Below are 19,429 nucleotides of genomic sequence, written 5' to 3' on the forward strand. Positions count from 1 at the left end.
AGGTTTAGGTTGGACAATACGAAAAATTTCTTCCCCAAAAGGGTTGTCCAATCCTGGGACAGCTGCCCATGACAGTGGTGGAGTCACCAGTCCTGGAGGGATTTTAAAAAACCATGTGCATGTGGCACTTGGGGGACATGATTAATGGTGGCCTTGGCAGTGCTGGGGAAAATTTGACTCCATGATCTCAGAGGGCTTTTTCAACCTCAGAGATTATGATTTTACTGCCAAACCAGTACATTCCTGGGTTTACAGGTAAAGCCCCCAAACCTCCCTCACTGCTCCCCTATCAGCCCAGCACCACGTGCTGGGGTTCCTGCTTAGCTGGAGATCCATGGAAATTCAGCCTCAGAGCATCCAATTCTTCTCTGTTTAACAACAACATTGAGACGTTGAGGGGCCTCCTCAATGCCTGGAAAACCCTTTTCCTGCTGTCTCACCCTTTGCCAAGAGATGGATGAGCAGCAACGAGGAGCAGCTCCCTGCTCCCAGCTGCTCCAGAGTTACACACTCCCAGTGAATCCCTGCCTTTTTCCCTTTCTCTGCAGTCCCAGCAAGAGAGTCATGACCCAGGGTCTAGGTTGGGTCCCACCTCCCATAGAATCATCATGGTTGAAAAAGACCTTCAAGATCATCCCTCCAAGTCCATCCCATACTGCCACTGTAGCCCCATAACACCTAAATCACATCACCCAGCAAGATCCAGACACCCTTTAAATAACTCCAGGGATGGTGCCTCCACCAGCTCCTGGGGCAGCCCCTTCCAATGCCTGACCAGCCGAGCACTGAACAGACTGATACAATACATTAATAGACCTGAACTGCTCTGACCAGCCCCCTGGGACCTCCTCACACACTCATGGCCCATGAGCTCCACATGAGCCCAAGCTTGAGCATCCAGCCCTGGCCTGGGCTGTACCGGGTGGCCCTGGTTCAGCTCTGCCCAGGGATTCATTCTGTGGACAGTCCTCAGATCTTGATAAATAGAATCCCAAGATGGTTTGCGTGGGAAGGGACATTAAAGATCATCTCATTCTGCCACTGTGTCACGGCAGGGCACCTTCCACTATTCCAGGTTGCTCCAAGCCCTGTCCAACCTGGTCCTGGACACTTTCAGGCATGGGGCAGCCACAGCTTCTCTGGGCAGCCTGGGTCAGGGCCTCCCCACCTTCACAGGGAACAATTCCTTCCCAATATTCCATCTAATCCTGCCCTCTAGCAGTGGGAAGCCATTCCCCCTTGTCCCGTCCCTCCAAGCCTTGTCCCCAGTCCCTCTCCAGCTCTCCTGGAGCCCCTTTAGGCACTGGAAGGGGCTCTAAGGTCTCCCTGGAACCTTCTCTTCCCCTGCAGCACCTCTCTCCAGGTGAACACCCCCAGCTCTCCCAGCCTGGCTCCAGAGCAGAGGGACTCCAGCCCTCTGAGCATCTCCATGGCCTCCACTGAACTTGCTCCAGCAGCTCTACATCCTTCTGCTGCTATTGGGTCCCAGGGCTGGAGGCAGCTCTGCAGGTGGGATCTCACCTGAGTGGGGCAGAGGGGCAGAACCCCCTCCCCTGCTGCCCACACTGAGGGATCAGCCCAGGGCTTGGGGGGTTTCTAGGCTGAGGCATATCCAGGTCTCACCCACTGACACCCCCCAAGTCATTCTCCCAGGGCTGCTCCATCTGCTCACCCCTAGCCTCGATCCATCCCAGGGTCACCCTGACCCAGCTGCAGCACCTGGAATTTGGCCTTATTAAACCTCTTGAGTTTCCCATGGGCCACTTCTGAGCTTGTCCAGGTCCCTCTCAATGACTCTCTCCCTCAGGAGTGTCCCTGCCCCCTCAGCTCAGTGTCACCTACAAACCTGCTGAGGATGCCCTAGATCCCTTCATTTATCATTAATGAAGGTATTACATAATGCTGGTCCCAGTACAGACCCCTGAGTGACACTACTGATCCCAGTACTGATCCATGAGGGACACCACTCTCATTAATGTCCCCTGGGACTCTGAGGCATTGACCAAAACCGCCTGGATGTGACCATCCAACCAGTTCCTTATCCATCTGGCAGTCCACCTGTTAAATCCATCTCTCCACTTTAGAGAAGGATACTAGGGGAGGACCACATCAAATGATTACAGAATTCTAACTAAATGACATCTGTCAGCTTTCCCTCATCACTGATGGAGTCACTCCTGTTGAGCTTCTCATCCACCAACACCCCCAGGTCCTTCTGTTCAGGGCTGCTCCATTCATCCCCCAGCCTGGAGTTGTGCTGTGGGTCACCCCAAACCAGGGGCAAGATCTCATCCTTGGCCTTGTTGAACTTCATGAGGTTCACATGATCCTACCTCTCCAACCCATCCAGCTCCCTCTAGATGCCCCATCCCTTTCCTCCAGTGTGTGACCCCACCAAACATCTCACTGTCAGCACCATGCTGAGAGTGCCTCAATCCCACTTGTCTATGTCACTGACAAAGACAGCACTGGTCCCAGCATGGACCCTTGGGGCACCACTTGTCACTGGTCTCCACTCACAACGCAGACCACAACGCTTTGAATGCCAGCAACCAGCCAATTCCTTATCCAGTAAGTGTTCCACCCATCAGATCCATGTCTCTCCAGTTTTGAGACAAGGCTGTCCTGCAGGACAGTGTCAAATGCTTTGCACACTCCAGGTAGATGATGTCAGTTGCTCTGCCCTCACCTATCAGCACTGTCTACCTTATCATACAAGGCCACCAAATTCGTCAGGCACAATTTGTCTTCAGAGAAGGCATGTTGGTTGTCACCAATCACCTTTTATTTTCCATGTGCCTTAGCACAGTTTCCAGATGGATCTCCTCCATGATCTTGCCAGACACCAGTGTGACTGATTGGCCTGTAGCATACTGCATCTGCCTTCTCTTTTGAAAAACGGGGTCAAATTTTCCGTTTTCCAGTCAGTGGGAACTTCATTGAAATGCCACAACTTCTCAAATGCAATGGAGAGTGGCTTAGGAACTTCCTCTGCCAGTTCCCCCAGGATCCATAGATGCATCTCATCAGGTCTCACAGACCTGTGCACCTTCATATTCCTTAAATACTCCTTTACTGGAATATTTAAGATACTCCAGTAGAAGATACTTTATCTTCTAAAGCCCAGACAAAGGAACAGAGCTGGTGAAGTGTATGGAGCGTAAGTCCTCTTAGGAATGGATGAGAGAGCTGGGGGGCTCAGCCTGGAGAAAAGGAGGCTCAGGGAGGACCTTCTGGCTCTGCACAACTCCTGACTGGAGGGGGCAGCCAGGGGAGGTCAGGATCTGCTCCCAGGGAACAGGGACAGGACAGGAGGAAACTGCTTCAAGTTGTACCAGGAGAGTCTCAGGTTGGACATCAGGAGGAATTTCTTCCTGGAAGGGGTGATCAGGCATTGAAAGGTCTTCCCAGGGAGATGATACAGTTGCCATCCCTGGAGGTGTCCAAGGAATGCCTGAATGTGGCACTCAGTGCTCTGGGCTGAGTGGCAAGGTAGGTGTTGGTCACAGGTTGGACTCGATGACACAGGTTTGACTTGATGACCTTGGAGGGTCAAGTCACCTTTTCCAACCGTAAAGGTTCTGGAATTCTGTGGTTCTCCTAGCATGGATGGTTCTTCCTTCTCTCAGTCCCTGCCTTTGCCCCTGCAACTCTGGTGGTGTGACTGGGTCACTTCCTAGTGAAGACTGGGGCACAAACACTGAGGACCTCAGACTTCTCCATGTCCTGGGAAAGCAGGTGTCCCGTTTCCTTCTGGCAAGGGCCCACATTTTCCCCAGTCTTCCTTTTATCACCAGTGTACCTATAGAAGCTTTTCTGTTGCCCTTGGTGTCCCTGGCCAGACTTAACTCTACCAGGGCTTCAGGTTTCCTAACCTGATCCCCGGCTGCTCAGACAATCCCTCTGTATTCATCCTAGGCTGCCTGTCTTTGCCTCCACACTCTTTGAGTTTGTCCAGGAGCTCCATGTTCCCTCTCACAGACCTCCTGGAGTTTTTGTCCAAATTCCTCATGCTTGGGATGCATCTCCTGAGCTTGGATGTGATCCTTAAATATGAACAAGCTCTCCTAGGCCCCTCTCCCCTCCAGGGCTTTATCCCATGAGACTCAATGCTGGACATCCCTGAAGAGGCATCCTGAGTCCCAGGGCTCACTGTGACCTCCTTGTTGCCCTGAGGATCCTGAATCCACCATTCCATGTTCACTCAGCCCAGGCTGCCCTTGAGCTTCTCATTCCTTACCAGGTTGTCCTTGTTTGTGAGCACAAGCTCCAGCCCAATTCCTCTCCTTGCTGACTCCTCTCTCACTTGGAGTTTGTCCTCAACATTCCAGAACCTCCTGGATCAATTATGCTCTGCTGTGTTGTGAACATGGCACTGCTATTGTCTGTCCAGAGCTTCATCTGACAGGTGTTCCTGGTACAGCCCCCTAAAAGCCACCCCCAGTTGGATTCCTGGGCTGCACCTGGCAATGCCCAGATCTCGGTCAGTGCTGGGCTTGGCTACCTCAGATTTATGGTTGGACTTGATGATCTTGAGGGCCTTTTCCAATCTAAAGGATTCAATGATTCTAAGTCTAGGACAGACCTCTGTGAAGGTTTGTGCCTCACATAGAAATTCTGGGGCTGTGATGGGTCTCCAGTACAGCAGACAGGCACAGGGACAGTTCTGGCCAGGGACTCCAAGGCACCAGGTTTGGCTGATGCTGGCAACCTGCCCAGCACATCTTCATTTCCTGATCTGTTCTGTCTAGCACTCACTGCCACCTCTGCTCTTTGGACTCTGAAATTCCTAAATGGTCTTCCACTGATTCTTGCCAGGAATTTGCTTGAATTTGTAATTATATCCTAAATCCATGGATTTCATATGTACTTAGCACAGCAATCCCGGTTTGTAGCACTTTCCTGCCAGGCTGGGCTGCACTCAGGGATGGCCACCAGTCACCTTCACTCCTGGGGTGACAGCCAGCATTTCCAGAACTCTTGTTCTTGTCACAGACTCTTCATAAGTCGCGGGTGTTCATGGATTAACAGGGCAGCAAAATCCAATCCGTGCTGCAGATGGTGACTTTGAATGAGGAGCAGCTCCAACAACCTCAAAGTCCTTGGCTGTCAGAAGCCCTTTTGCTCCTCTTGGCACAACTTTCCCCTGTTGGCACATCAAGAGGCTTCTCTTGGCTCTCAGTGATCCCTGCAACCTTGCACTGGTGCTGTTACAAGGAAGATCTCTCTCTTCCATACTTGGTTTCTGAACTGCACCAGGTGTTTTCCATCACTGTACTGGACAAAGCCCATTCACCTTCTTCCATCAAATCGTGGTCACATTTCTTCAAAATTTTAGTGAGGATTCTTCTCCAAACTTTGAGTATTTTATCATCTCTACAAAAAACTCAGGCAAATGGACTACTTTGTCAGGGTAAAAGAGGTTCTGAGAGAAAGATGGTGCATTGTAGAATGTCAATGCTGGAATCCTCAAGTGAAATGAGAGGATAAGAGAACTTGGCTTCATTAATTTTTTTTTTGAGATCATTGGAAAATAGAGGAAAGATTTTTTTAGAGAACAGTGAGCAAAGCCTGTTGGAAGAGCATCTACCAGGTGACTGCAGCACCAGACACACAAGGCTGCCTCCATCTCCTTCCCAAGTCCCATTTCATCCTTTCAGGTGGGATGGAGTTGATGTCCTTCACAGTAGCCCCAAGTCATGCCGTGTTTGGGATTTTGAGGAGACTGCTGATCACACAACCGTGTTTTGAGGAGAGTTCCCATGACATCCAGATTTTTTCCTTCTCTTGCTGTGCACGCCCCAGCAGGCTTGGGATGGACAGGAATTCGGGGATGGACAAGAAACTGGGAAGAGACTCAGCCTGGACAGTCTTCCCAGACTGATCAAAGGGATATTCCATACCACAGGAGGCCATGCTCAGCAAATAAAAGCTTTATGAAAGCAGGAGGATGGAAGGACATTTCTGGTCACAGTATTTGTCTTCCAAGTGAATATTGTGCACACAGAGACCCCGGAAATGGCTGATCTTCTGCCTGCTGAGAGGACATGGTGGCTGAATTCCTGATTTTACTTTTTGTGCAAGCGGCTTTTGCTTGACCTGCTAAACTCCTCTATCTCCACCCACAATTCCATTCTTCCATTTTCCTACATCCTGCAGGAAGGGAGCGAGTGGACAGGTGGGTGTCTGGGGTTGGCCAAAGTCAATTCTGTCCCAAAACACCCATTCCATACACAGTGAGCCCATGGATACCACACTACCATCCTGACTTGCTTGTTCCACCACACTTCCCTCCTATCAAGTAATCTCAATCACTGCAGAGTTTATTTCCATTATTCACCTTCCCTCCTTCCTCACCCACCACTGTGCATGTGGCCCACCACCTTGGTCTAGCTTGAGTTCTCCCCATTCCTGAAGTGGCGCAGGCCAGGCTGGACGGGGCTTGGCGCAACCTGGGATAGCAGAACATGTTCCTGGCCATGCCAGGGGGTAGAATGAGATGAGCTTTAAGAATCCTTACCCACCAAACCCTTCTCTGATTCTGTGATTATTCAGACCAGGAACTTCATTTTTCTTCCCTTGTAAAAATGTCTCCTGCCTCTCCAATCCACTGGAATTTTTTCCACTGTGAAAACTTAAATAAATAAGGAATACAGGACTAAGATCTCCAAGAAACATCCATCTTCACCAAAACCCTACAGATAAACTGGGCACCAAGGGATAATAAATGAAAACCCTGCAGATAAGAATTTGATTAAAATTAAACAAAATAAGAATAAAAACAAAAGTAAGGACAGTAAAAAAAAAAAAAAGCCTTCCATGAACACAAATTTGCAGCAGAGCTCTGCCAGGATTGGTGATGTTTAACATAAATATAAACAGACAGGAACAAAGCAATAACAAACTCTGCTGGCAAAAAAAGTTATTATTTGGTGAAAGGGAAACTGAAAAACTGCAGAAGGAACCTGCAATGATCAAAGACATGGACAACAGAGGACAGGGAAAGGTGTCCCTATACATACAACAAAGCACAGTGGGGAAATACACATAAAGTTCTCAAAAAATTAGGATATAAAGACAGTCTGAGGGCACATCCCCTCCTACAAGGCAAACCACAACTGAAGGTGGCAAGAGACGTTCAAACAACAACAAATTAAAAGACACTCATTGAGGATAGTTAAAGATACCACCCAGGGATAAAGAAGTCTTTTAGCTTCAAGAAATTATTATTAACAGAATTCTGCTTAAAAAAAAATACATCCCACTCTTCCAAAACAACCCCACAACCAAATTTCCACATTGCACACCTGGCCATGGCCTTATAAAGGCTCACAATAATGACAGAGAGAACCATGAATCCAAACAACTGTCACAGGGCTCCTCCTGCGTCTGTATTCACATCTGCAAGAGGTTTTGTATAAATATCTGCACTGTTACTGTCCAAAGTCTAATTCCCAGATAATTTAAATAGCATTTATTAACCACTGACTGTTGACCTCTCTTTTAAATTAACAGTTCTCAGGAGTTATCAAAGTTCTCATGCACGTAAGAAAAACAAACAAAAAAAGTACCTACAAACTAGGGTTTGCAATTTGCATTGGGGTTCTAAGAGCCAGGCCATGGAATTCGAAAGGGGAATGTTTATTTGCTGAGGCTAATACAGAACCCCCTCAATTCAAAATATGGGGAATATGCTGGTAAAAATGCCTTTTGTCTGTGCTTTTGGATCATGTCCTAGAAGTAGAATTTGATGGTCAACTCTCTTATTTCTGGCATTTAACAAAAACCTACAGTTCTCTAAATACACACATACTTAAAATTCATCTAGTTCTTCCATCTACAAGAAATATTCATTTAAGCAAGGAATTTCCTCTTGAAGTTACTGAAGAGGTGATGCACGAGGTTGGGATCCCCAGGGCAGGGGTCTCAGCTCTGCTGCATTTCCCGGCGCATTTCCTCCAGCGCCTCATTCTGCTGCCGCAGGACCTGCTTCAGTCGCTTGATTTTTTCATCCCGTATCGTCTCATCCAGGTCTGGGGGAGCCATAGGGAAAACATCATCCCGGAAAGAACCTTCCAGAATAGAAGTATCCTCTTCAGAAGTCACTAAAACTGAAATCCCTGGGTGGGTAGTGTCACTGTACCGGGGGAACGTGTCCTGCTCCAAGTCCGTCTCTTGGGACACTCCGAGGAAGCCAGTGGGAACACTTGGCTGTGCTGAGGCTGGTGCAAGTGAAACACTCCTGTTACGTGCACTGGAACTTGAGGTGGTGATTTCTAAACTGGGACTTGTGGCTGATTTGATTGAAGTTCTCCTCTTCTTGCCACTGTCCGACAAAGGTGAGGATTTTATTTTCCTTTTCCTAATCAAATCCTCTTCCAGATCCACAATTATCTGCAGTTAGAAACAGACAAAGTGCACTTCTGTTAAAGTTGGTATCAGTTACATTATAACACCAAGTTCTCTAAGCACAAATTACAAGTTATTTGTTGCAAGTTTCCTAAAATTACTGCATGGAAGAAGTTTCTTTCAGCAAAGGAACAAACATATTTTTGTGTTTGATGTTTTTCTAGCAAAGATTCCCAGTTAACAATTCCAGACACTGAATTCCTTCCTTAGTCAACGTTGCATGTCTGCCTTTCCTGGCCACATCCATCATCTCCTGTGGCTGTTTAAGTTAACAGTACTGCAACACAAAAACTTTCTAATTTGATGGGAAAATTCAGTGTAGAAGAATTCTTCATGTCTACATTTCCAAAACCTCAATCTGCGGAGTAATGTCCATTATCAGACTAAATTCCTCATAGATGTTTTTATTATGTGAATCGTGGAATCACATCCTGGTTTGAGTTGGAAGAGACCTTAAATCCCATTCCATTCTGCCCCTTGCCACAGGCAAGGACACCTTCCATGAGACCAGGCCGCTTCAAGCTCCATCCACCCTGGTCTTGCACACTTCTAAGGCATGGGTTAATGCTAACATTAAGAGCAGCCATGGATATGCTCATTTATTAGCAAAAAATTAGTAAACCTGAGAAAGTCTTTGATTGAGTTGAGTAGAATCACACAGAAGAAAATGTAGCTGAACAGAAATACTTAGATGGATAAAATCCTTTCCATGCATTAACATGGAAGTTCTTCCATCCAGAAGTACCCAAACAACGACAAAGTTTGTAATAACATTTGTAATTCTAAAGATTGGACAGATCCACAAGTAAATTCCTTTTAATTTCAAGTAAACCCATTCCTCTGCCTGTACCCACTGCACTGCTAGACAAACATAACCATCTGCAGAGGCTTAAATATAAATCAGGATGCCGAGGTCAGGTCCCTATTCCAACAAGGACCATTACCATAGCAGTAGAGACAGTCTTCTCAAAAGCATTTGTTGTTCAAGTTTCCTCCAGCAGAACCCAAAATTGAGAATAAAAATTCCTAGAGGGTGCTCGAGTCATACAGAAATCTCAAACAAGTTCTAGGAACAATCCTCATAAAGATCCAAAAAACTCCTGACTCTCCTGGTGAATCCAGAGGTGGGAGGCTCCAAACACCCCCAGCTCTCTACTGACTAAACATACGCTGTTTTCTGAGTGTGTTTAGCACTGAAAAATCCCAGGTACCTTTTCTTTAACACATTCCTGATGATGACTCATTACTTCCACATCCAATGAGGATGAGTTGCAAGATTCATTTTTCCTTTCCAAGCTGTCACTGGAACAAACCCTTTCTTCTGGATTCTCACAGAAGGCCCTTAATGGTACTCTCGTAAGGTAAACTCTCTCCTCCTTAAAGAGACCAAATTTTTTCCTTAATTCCAAGTATTGTCTCCAGTGTGGGTGCTCTTGGTGTTTGATTTGAATAACCTTTCCCGGTGAATCCATCTTTACACATTGCATCTGAAATACAGAAACAGTGAGAGAGCCATCAATCACTCTCTCACTATATACATCTCTAAATATATAACATATATTAATATACAAAAAATAAGCACTAGAAAGACAGGTGAACATTTATTTTGTCTGCCATTCTCCAAGAGCTACATTTAACAGGTAACATTTGACACAGATAAACTGATTTTAATAAATTATATGCAAATTATTATAGGTCTAACACTTGTTATTTAACACCTTAAGTACATTGTGGAACATCCCAAAAATGACCAGGCCAACCAGAAACCACAGAAATAAAAGAAGCAACAAGAGAATCACTTGTTCTACCTTTTCAAAGTACCTAAGAAAGAGGAGGGAAGAGCAAGTAGTGTCTTTACACTGCAATCCAGGGCTTTGCAAATTTAGGGGCAAGAACACCAAATTTGCTGAGCTATTTCCCTCCAAGGCTAAAGCAAATGCTGAGACTCAGCATCACACAGCACTGAGAAAATAAATGGTATTTCAACCATTTTTCAGTTGACAAACAATCAAAAAGCTAGGTATTACAGTCTGTTGCAACAATTAAATGTCTACAATTTTCAAAAATACACTCAGCTGACATTTCTGTTCTTCCTGGACAACATAAGAGAATTTTTGATTTTTTTTTTTCTTTGGAGACAAATTCATTCTGGCCTCTGGAGCTACCAAAAACATGACCCTCAATCCTGTGTGAGGAGTTTGGGGAATGGAGGCTTACAATTTTCAACATTATGACCTTAAAACAATATGTCAATTCAGCCATTAAGGATCTCAAGAGTTCCTTCTGCTTGGCGTGGACCCAGGAGCAAAGGAGGTGGTTCCTCCCCACCAGGGCGGGGGAGGAAGGAAACACAGCTCCTGCCACGGCTGTCAGAGCCAGAGAAGCCTGGAGCTGATGGTGCCACACCAGAGCTGCCTCTGGAGGACAAACTCTGCTCTTCCAACTTATTTTCCTCTTGTGAAGCCACAAACTTGTCCTTCTCTACCCTACACCACCCCTACAGCCCTAAGGTTGTGCTGTAAGCATGTGGCATCAACATCTAAGAGCTCAAACCATGAACAGCCTCCCTGAAGTTCAGTTATTGCTGACCATTTATCTTGGGAGGAAATCAAAAGCCATCTTTCCTCTGCCCCTTTCTTTTCTATGCATTTCTCACTTGCACAATGCAAAATTATTGGGGGAAAGGCCATTTATTGACTACAACCAACCTTAGAGCAGCATTTCCAGGACACCTGGTTACAAAAATGTGTGAACTCATCAAGAGTCATTTTATCCACCTAAAACCAGGACCACAGAACCACTGAGCAGCATGTTTATGATTTATTACCTTTGGCCAGTCTTCACTGACAGCACATTCTTGCTTAGCCTGAGGTAACACAGCCCCTGCTGCTCTTGGGGAATGACTCATGTTTTTGCCATTTTGCCACACACTCTCCTGCATCCCTACTGCTGGAACTGGGATCACTTCACTGCAAGAAACGCTCTTGGTGAAGGGCAAACTCTGTCTCTGGATTACAGTGGGATCCTGCTGATTAGCACTTGGTGTCAGCAGAGCTGCAGGTGTGGATTTTAAGTCATTTCTTAAGCTAATTGGTGATGAATTTTTGGAAACTGTACATGGTTTTGGGTCTTTCTGAGACAGCACCACTCCTTTGCTTTTTGACAACACCAGATTCACCACTTTACTGGTTATTTTATTGACTTCAGTAGAATCAATTTGCTTGGGTGTCTCCTTTTTAAGTAAAGCATCAGAAGAGGGAGATGTCTGTTTGTCAGCCTGGGCTGACAGAACATCAGAGCCTCTTTTGGTCAATAAATAGACTTTCCCATTGTACATGACCAGAGCATTTTCTTTTAAACATGTGATTTTGGTTTGGCTTCCACCAGGACCATTAGAACAGAGTGGCAAAATATTTGCAGGGTTAACTTCTACATTCTTCGTGTCTGACAAAGTTTTCAGGATCTTGGAAGCCACATTACTTGAAGACTTTACAGGGATACGATAAGCTGCTGAGAGCGGGGCAGTTTCTTGCACAATCCATTTCATGGGAGTTTGCTGGCACTGCTGCCCCTCGGATGTGACTGGCTCGGGAGAGGAATCAGATCCCTTTTGGGCAGCTGCCACTATCAGTGTCTTTGAAACTTCTGTGGCAGGTTTGGGGCAAAAGCTCTGCAAGTGCTTGGGCAGGACTTGGGAGGTTTTCACTGTGTTTACGGGTGACACATAAATCACTGTTGGCGCTTTTGTACTGTCAGCCCCTCCAGACACACTGGTGGCTGCAGCTGCCAGGATTTTTTGCTGTATTGCAGGTGGCAAAAGAGACGCTGGGACAAATTTCACTTCTGCATCTGCTGGAATCTGGAGGTGGTGTCCGGAGGGCAGCACTGGAGACTTGACAGTCACTGGAAGGGGTTTGGTGTTCACCACCATGTAGGTTGGGCTGTTCTGGTGAGAGGAGCTTGTGACGGCCATGTTCTGCAAGGACACTCCATCCATGGGCACACAGCTGCTCTGGGCATTGGCAGCTGCACTTGGAATCAAGCTTTCCTTTTCAGAACCTGCCCTAGCACTTTCCTGCTTGTCTAATGTCCTCGTAAGAATAATCTTTCCAGGATTGGGAGGCTTAAAAATCGGTATCTTAACAGATGAAGGTGCAGCAGTATTGCCAATCTGTGTCTTAAAAGTAAGATGGACTGGGCTAGAAACATTTGCATTAGAATTATTTGGCATGGCTGGAGACTGAACTATTGGCACAAAGCTTTCAGAAGTTTTAGAAATGGGAAGCAATTTCAGAAGGTTTTTTCCATCTGGTCCCGTTGTCTGAATGACTCGGTACATACAGCCTGCAATGCTTAACAAAGAAAAGGGAAAAGAGAGAAAAATGAAAGGCAGTGTAAGTGAATAAGTATAGGTATTTTAATTCATGAGCATCAGTGAACTCTACACCCAGGGCTGAAGCAGACTAACTCCTGGAAAATGACTGAGCTAATCTTCAGGAGCTTCCTACTGACCTACACAGGTTTCCATTTCAGACCACCTCAGACTGTCTGAAAATAGTGTCCAACTTCAACACCCCAGAGTAACAAGAAATGGCATCTTTTTCAGATTAAAAATAAGTTAAAAGACCCCAGGAAACACCTAAACACCTCACATTATTTCTGCTTCCCCTCATGGGGCCTTTCATTTTGAAAATGAAACCACCATCTCCCGATTTCCCAGAGAAGCCATATTCTTCCTTTTCCCACCTCCCTGCTAGTCCTTATACCCTTCCTGACTGCTATGAACTATGAATTTCAGAAACACTTCAGGAAAATACAGGCAGAGTAGTTGCATGGCAAGATGGAAACAGAAATTACTTCAGACACAACAAAGGAATTTGGAAGCAGGATATGTTTATCTTGCGGAACAGGCGGCTCCTGTCCCTCCATCGCACCTGCCTGGCCATTCTTGAGGCAGATACAGACCACAGAGGTGGTTCATCCTCAAAGAGATGGAAAACCCTCAAATACTACTGGGTTGTAAATATTTTTGAGAACAGAAGTCTAAGTCTGGGAAGGAAAAGGCTTCAAAACCAAGGAAGAACACATGGAAACACTAGGGACATCTCAAAGAGAAAACAAAGACTTCTTGCAGGTGAAGTTAAGAACTCACCAAGAGACCAACAGATCTTATCAAAACACAAGTTAGTTGTGACTGTTCAAATGCTAAGATTTTCTGAGTCCATGGCAAGACAAAGAATCTTTTCCACTCCGGTGGAGTTTGCCTAAAGCAAGCTCTTCTGCAAAGAGCTCCTGCACTCTGAGCAGAACAATCTACTGCCCAAAGCACTGCAGAGACACGTGTGCATAAACAGAGCTGCCCTCACTGGAATGAAGAGACCAAATCACTGGAAGTTGTTTCCTGACAGCAGATCCAGAGTGATTAACAGGCAGAGCTGCTAACTCCACCTGGAGTCACCAAAAGCACCAGCTCCATCCCATCAACCTCCTACGTCAGTAAATGCCTTGGGAAGACGAACATGGGAATGTTCCCAGTCCCATCCCAATGACATCAGTGCTGTGTCCCACCTTCTGTCAGGTAGTTTTGAAACCAGCATTTTTTCTGTCTTTTTGGGCTTCTGACTCAGCTTGGAGCAGTGCCTGGGAGAGCTCAGTCCTGCCTCCCACCACTGTGTCTGCTCAGGAGTCAACCAGCCTTTGCCTTTTTGCCTTTTCCCATCAAATGAGAAGTCACAGGAATGCTCTTCACTCCCAAAGCTGGGCAGTTGCTGCTGAGGGAATGTCCCCCTGGGGACTGATACAAACACTCCTCTACTGACTGCCCAACACAGAAAGGCATCAGGGACACAGAGCTTTCCTTGCTGTGACCTTGGAATTACCTCCTATACCTAGTATTTTGGTACAATGCCTCATTTCTGATCATACTGTGTGAAAATTGAGATTTTTACATAAGGTAATAGTGCAGTGGGCAGGAAATGCTGCAGTACTTTTGTTTTTAAGGTACTGAAAATTAAAATATGGGCAATATATCACACAGTTCCTAATGGAAGCTGTCATTGAAGGGCTTAGGGGCAAAATGGCATTGGATGCTTTGGAATCAGAAATGAGAGTTGAGATGGACTAGCACTGACAGGCAACAATCTGACAGAAAACAGTTTTGCTTAAACAAAGAGGAAGTAGAAATATTTGTGTGTTTGAACACAATTAAAGCAGAGAAAAAAGACTTTTGGAGAACTTTAAACCTTCTAGCACTACTGACAATGCAAATGAGGAACAGCAGCAGCTCCTGGACAACACTTTGTCTGTTCTGTGCTTTGAATCTCTCAACACTTCTTTCATAACTTTATGATCTACAGCCTCAACTGTGCTTCTGCATAGAAGGCAAATTCAGAAGGATTTTTTCAGCAAGTCACACAAATGTGGAAGTGCTGAACAGAGAAACAGACACTTACCTGCACCCCCAACTAACTAGGGCTGCAAACTGGCACCAAGAAGAAACCTCCAAAGAGGCTTGTTCTTCCACCTGTCAAAGCAAGGGGACACTTCTAACTTTTGGGCAAGAGGGGGGAGAGCAGACCAGAGGGAGAGGAAGCAAGAAAAACAGGGAGAGATGAGCTGACGATATATTTGCATCAATATGTTCCTCTGCCAGCTTCCAGCGCTCACCTCCTCATTCCACCTGGAATCACCATTCACCTCCAGCTCAACGGACTTAAAAACTGGGTTTGACTTGCTACAAACAGGAACTTTAAAAGTAGATTGGGGGAAAAAGCACCAGTAAAAAATCTCATTTGCCTGAATTTCAGATCATTCTACTTTTAATGATTACGGAAGGCAACTGTAGCTTTTTATCTCCATGAAGAAGGGCAAGACGCCCCAAAATCATAATTGTCTGGGAAATAGCATTCTTTAACTTGGAAACAAATATCAGGTATTTACATGTCTGGAGAATGACAAAAAACTAAAGGATAGGCAAGAGAGAATAAAAAGTCCAATAAGATACTGAGAAGTGGAATTCACACATACTCCAATGACAGAGGAAAGAACCACAGCAAATCTTTTTAGCTCTCTTAAGTTGAAAAGGCTTCACTGCAATAATTTCACATCATAAAGCTTTTCCCAGGTGATACAAAGAAACAACCACGAAGAAGTTTCATGTTACCAGAATAAAATAAAGCACTATCCCCATACATTTTTGAGTGATGAAGAGTTAGAAATTGTTTTACTTCAGTCTTCCAGGTCACAGCTTCCTTGAATTAATGAATCTTTAAGAATGTCTTTAAGGAGAATGAAAAAAACTCCCTCAGTATTCCCTTTGTAGGGTATCAGATTAATTTGGTTAAAGAACAGGTTAATTTCTTTTCCTAACCAAAAAGAGGGAGAAAAACCAAAAAAAAAAAAAAAAAAAAGGGAAATCTGTATCATGCCAGGTTGTCCATGGGGACTTCTCCCATAGTTATTGAAGTAGAGTTTTCTTTCTCCTCTTCATCCTCCTTTGCTTCCAATCCCATAAGAATAAACCTCCTCAAGTCTCATATACAAACACTCAGAAATAATTGTGTTGTTATGATACTTTAGAAAGGCCTAAGGCAGATCCATCAACAAACGTTAAGGGAAATAAGCTCATGGAAGACCAAAAAAATGGTGGACTGGAAGAAATCTTATTTAACATCACCAAAGAAATTATCAAATTCAATAAAAACAATCAAATAAAATTCTGTGACATTCACAGAGGGATCTGTCAACCAGATCCCCTTTTTTTGACCCCAAAAGGAGATTTCTTTTGGTGAACAGTCTGTGTGTGGCAACACTGACACCTCCCTATGGATGTGGCATTAAGCAAGGCAGGAAAGCAGAGAGAACAGAAAGAAACTGGAAGATTTATTTCTTTCCTTATTTCAAAACAGAAAAATAAAAAGAATAATCTATATTTCTTTCAGTTCACCAGAATTCCTGTTTTCATGACCAGACACACCAGTTCTACTGTCCAAACTTCTCTCTCTGTTCATTACTCTCATTAAGCAGCACAAAACACAAAATACTGAGTATTCAAACATTCACCTTCTGTCCTTTATGCTTCCATTAACAAAAACACCCATGGAATATTTTCAGGAAATAGGAATATTTATTTCTGCCAAATAAATTCATTCACCAAATCCAGTACAAACACCAGCACATGATTCCCACAGAAATCCTGACAGCACCATTAAAAAATGCATCAGCAGAAACCAGAGCCCAGCTCAATTTTCCTGCAAAGTTGTCAGAAGGAACAATGAGCTACTTTTCCATCTGCCTTCACTCTCAACTGTTCCTTTAGGCACAACTTTCATCTACAAATGTGAATAAATAACCAGGGCCACTCCAGAGAACCAAAAAAATTATTTTAATGGATTCAATTGGATCCAGGAAGTGGCAAAGTAACTATTTATTGTCAATTGGAAATGTGCACCCAGGGACAAAGTAAAATTAATGATTGTAGTTGATACATATTTATTTCATACAGCTGCATTCATTCCATGGATTATTTGAAGATTGTAATAAAATAATAATAGTAGTGATAATAATAAATATATAGTAACATATAATCTAGAAACTATTACAATAACCATCATTATTAACATTATCATCATCTAAAGGAAATCAAGAAATTGATGTTGAATTTGGAGGAATTCTGACCAGAATTTCAGTTTAAGCTATCTCATGATCTGAGGTTTTATCCTAAATCAGAAGCTTTCCATAAGGGCAGAAAAAAGACTTTCTGTTTGACAGTAATTGTTTCTGGGAACTCTTTTCATCCACTGTGTAATGTTCCCTGGAGTAGAGACAATTGGATGTGCAAACTGCCAGGAAATAGCCCCTGAGCTCTACTATCAACCACAGCTCTCCTGATCCATGACCGAATCCTCCTCCACCACAAAAGCTCTGATGGAATCTGTGACCATCACAAACACCCAACGTGGATCCCACAGCAGCCCTGGGATTCAGAAACCACCCAGAACTCATCCCTGAACACACACAGCACCCTGAGAACCCCTGAGAGACAAGGGAAGGCATCAGAGCCAAAGCACAGCTGAGCCGCTGGGACGGCTGAGCTCCCCAGCAGGGATGGAGGCACAGAGAGCTGGGCAGCCCGAGATTCCCTGGGCACAATTCCAGCCAGGACAGCCCAGCACACCCACCGCTCCCGGTTTGATTGTAATGAGGGATCAGTGAAACTGGCCCACAGTCCAGGGAAGAGAAGAGGGCTGGGAAGGGGCTGGAGCACCAGGAGTGGCTGAGGGAGCTGGGAAGGGGGCTCAGCCTGGAGAAAAGGAGGCTCAGGGGGGGCCTTGTGGCTCTGCACAGCTCCTGACAGGAGGGGACAGCCTGGGGATGTTGGGCTCTGCTCCCAGGAATAGGGACAGGAGGAGAGAGAATGGCCTCAAGTTGTGCCAGGGGAGGTTCAGGTTGGATACTGGAGAAAATTTCTTCAAGGAAAGGGTGGCTAAGCATCAGAAAAGGCTTCTCAGGAAGAGGTGGAGTCACCATCCGCCGAAGTGTTTAAAAAAACGAGCGGATAAGGCACTTGGGGACATGGGTTTGTGGTGAATGCGGCAGCGCTGAGGGAATGGTTGGACTCATTGACCTTTAAGAGCTTTTCCAATGGGAATAATTCCGTTCATGTGAAAGGTTCAATTCCTCTTCCCTCCATCCCCACTCCCCCTTTCCCGGCTACTTCCAGCACATACCACCCTCACCGCGATGTGGCACCAGTGACAACAAATACCAAGAGCCGCCGAGAGCAAAACACGACCAAAACACAACCAAAACTCAGCCAAAACACAACCAAAACTCAACTGGCGTCAAGCCGGAGACGGCACCGCACGCGGGAGGAGCTGGAACTCCCCCCGGGCCGCTCCGCTCCGCCTGGAACGGGAGGGGGAAAAGAAAAGGAGACGGGAAGGAAAGAGGGAAAAGGACAAGGAAAGGACGGGTTAGAACGGGATAAGAAAGAGACGAGAAAAGAAGGGATAATAAAGGAATGGAGGGGAAAGGAATGAACAAGACGACGCCCTCCCCGCCGCCGCCGCCGCCCCCGCCCTCCCGTTTCCGCCCACGGGTGCCGGCGGGGCGGGGAGCGGCGGGACCGTACCTGGCGGGGCGTCCCTGCGAAGCGGAGCCCCGGGCCCGCCCGTACTCACAACTGCGGCCGCCGCCCAGGGCTCCGCGACATGGCGGGGCGGCCCCGCCGCGGCTCCGCATGCGCGTCACTTCCGCCCGCCCCGCCCCTACCACCGCCGCTTCCGGGACACCGCTTCCGGGAAGCGGCGCCGCCCGGCGGCCGCGAGCGGCACCGCGGGGGTGGCGCTTCCGGTACGGACGGAAACGGGCGGGGCGGGGCCGGACAGGGGGCGGAGCCACGGGCTGGCCGCGGGACGGCGCCACTGAGCGCGGGCGGGCGTTTACAGGGCAATTTGCATATGCAAATGTATGCGATATGTATACAGTGCCGGTGTCTGTCAGAGAGAGTGAGGGGAATAGATGCACACGTGAGAAGCACTGCGTGCTGTCAGTGAGCTTTACTTGTAACACATGTTATGTAATATATAACAAGAATAACAGGAATAATAGATCATCTAATGTGGGAATCCACAAAACCAGAGGGTTTTGGGAAAGCTGCAAAAGGCAGGCCTCAGAGACAGCAGAACTGTGATTAGAGCTAAGCAGTAGCCATGAAGTAGGTCAGCAGAAAAATTATTTAAAAAGTGGAAAAGCAAGGACAAATAGAACAATGGCCTGTGTATTAATGCTTGTCTAGAATAACTCCCTAAGCTACAGAAAAGTTTATCTAACAAGATATAAGAAGTTTGAAGCTTAATAATGGAGCTCTGTGCATTGTGTTTTAAGGCTCACAAGCAGGTATTGTATTGGAAATAAGCAGGCATTGTTTGAACCAAAGGTACTTGGTGTGCTTATAGCGGTTGGATGGAACTACCGTCAGTCTGCTTCTGCTTTGTGTGATTGGTCAAAAAACTTATAA

At 46.0% G+C, this 19,429-nt stretch overlaps 1 protein-coding gene across 2 annotated transcripts; it reads right to left on the minus strand.

Annotated features, from left to right (window-relative positions):
* Window positions 1–6,468: 6,468 nt before the first annotated feature.
* On the minus strand, window positions 6,469–18,633 carry LRIF1 (ligand dependent nuclear receptor interacting factor 1). 2 transcript variants are annotated; one of them, XM_084220813.1, is made up of 4 exons: window positions 18,542–18,633; window positions 11,237–12,761; window positions 9,621–9,896; window positions 6,469–8,394 (listed from the first exon to the last, which is right to left on the minus strand). In XM_084220813.1, exons 2-4 carry the CDS (start codon window positions 12,746–12,748, stop codon window positions 7,927–7,929), a joined length of 2,256 nt encoding a protein of 751 aa, XP_084076939.1. In that variant the 5' UTR covers window positions 12,749–12,761; window positions 18,542–18,633; the 3' UTR covers window positions 6,469–7,926. The 2 variants fall into 2 exon arrangements, with proteins under 2 accessions (XP_084076939.1, XP_084076940.1); XM_084220814.1 differs by lacking the exon at window positions 18,542–18,633 and adding an exon at window positions 14,862–14,914.
* Window positions 18,634–19,429: the final 796 nt, after the last annotated feature.

Source organism: Fringilla coelebs, assembly GCF_963513975.1.
Source record: "Fringilla coelebs genome assembly, chromosome: 23".
Classification (NCBI taxonomy): domain Eukaryota; kingdom Metazoa; phylum Chordata; class Aves; order Passeriformes; family Fringillidae; genus Fringilla; species Fringilla coelebs.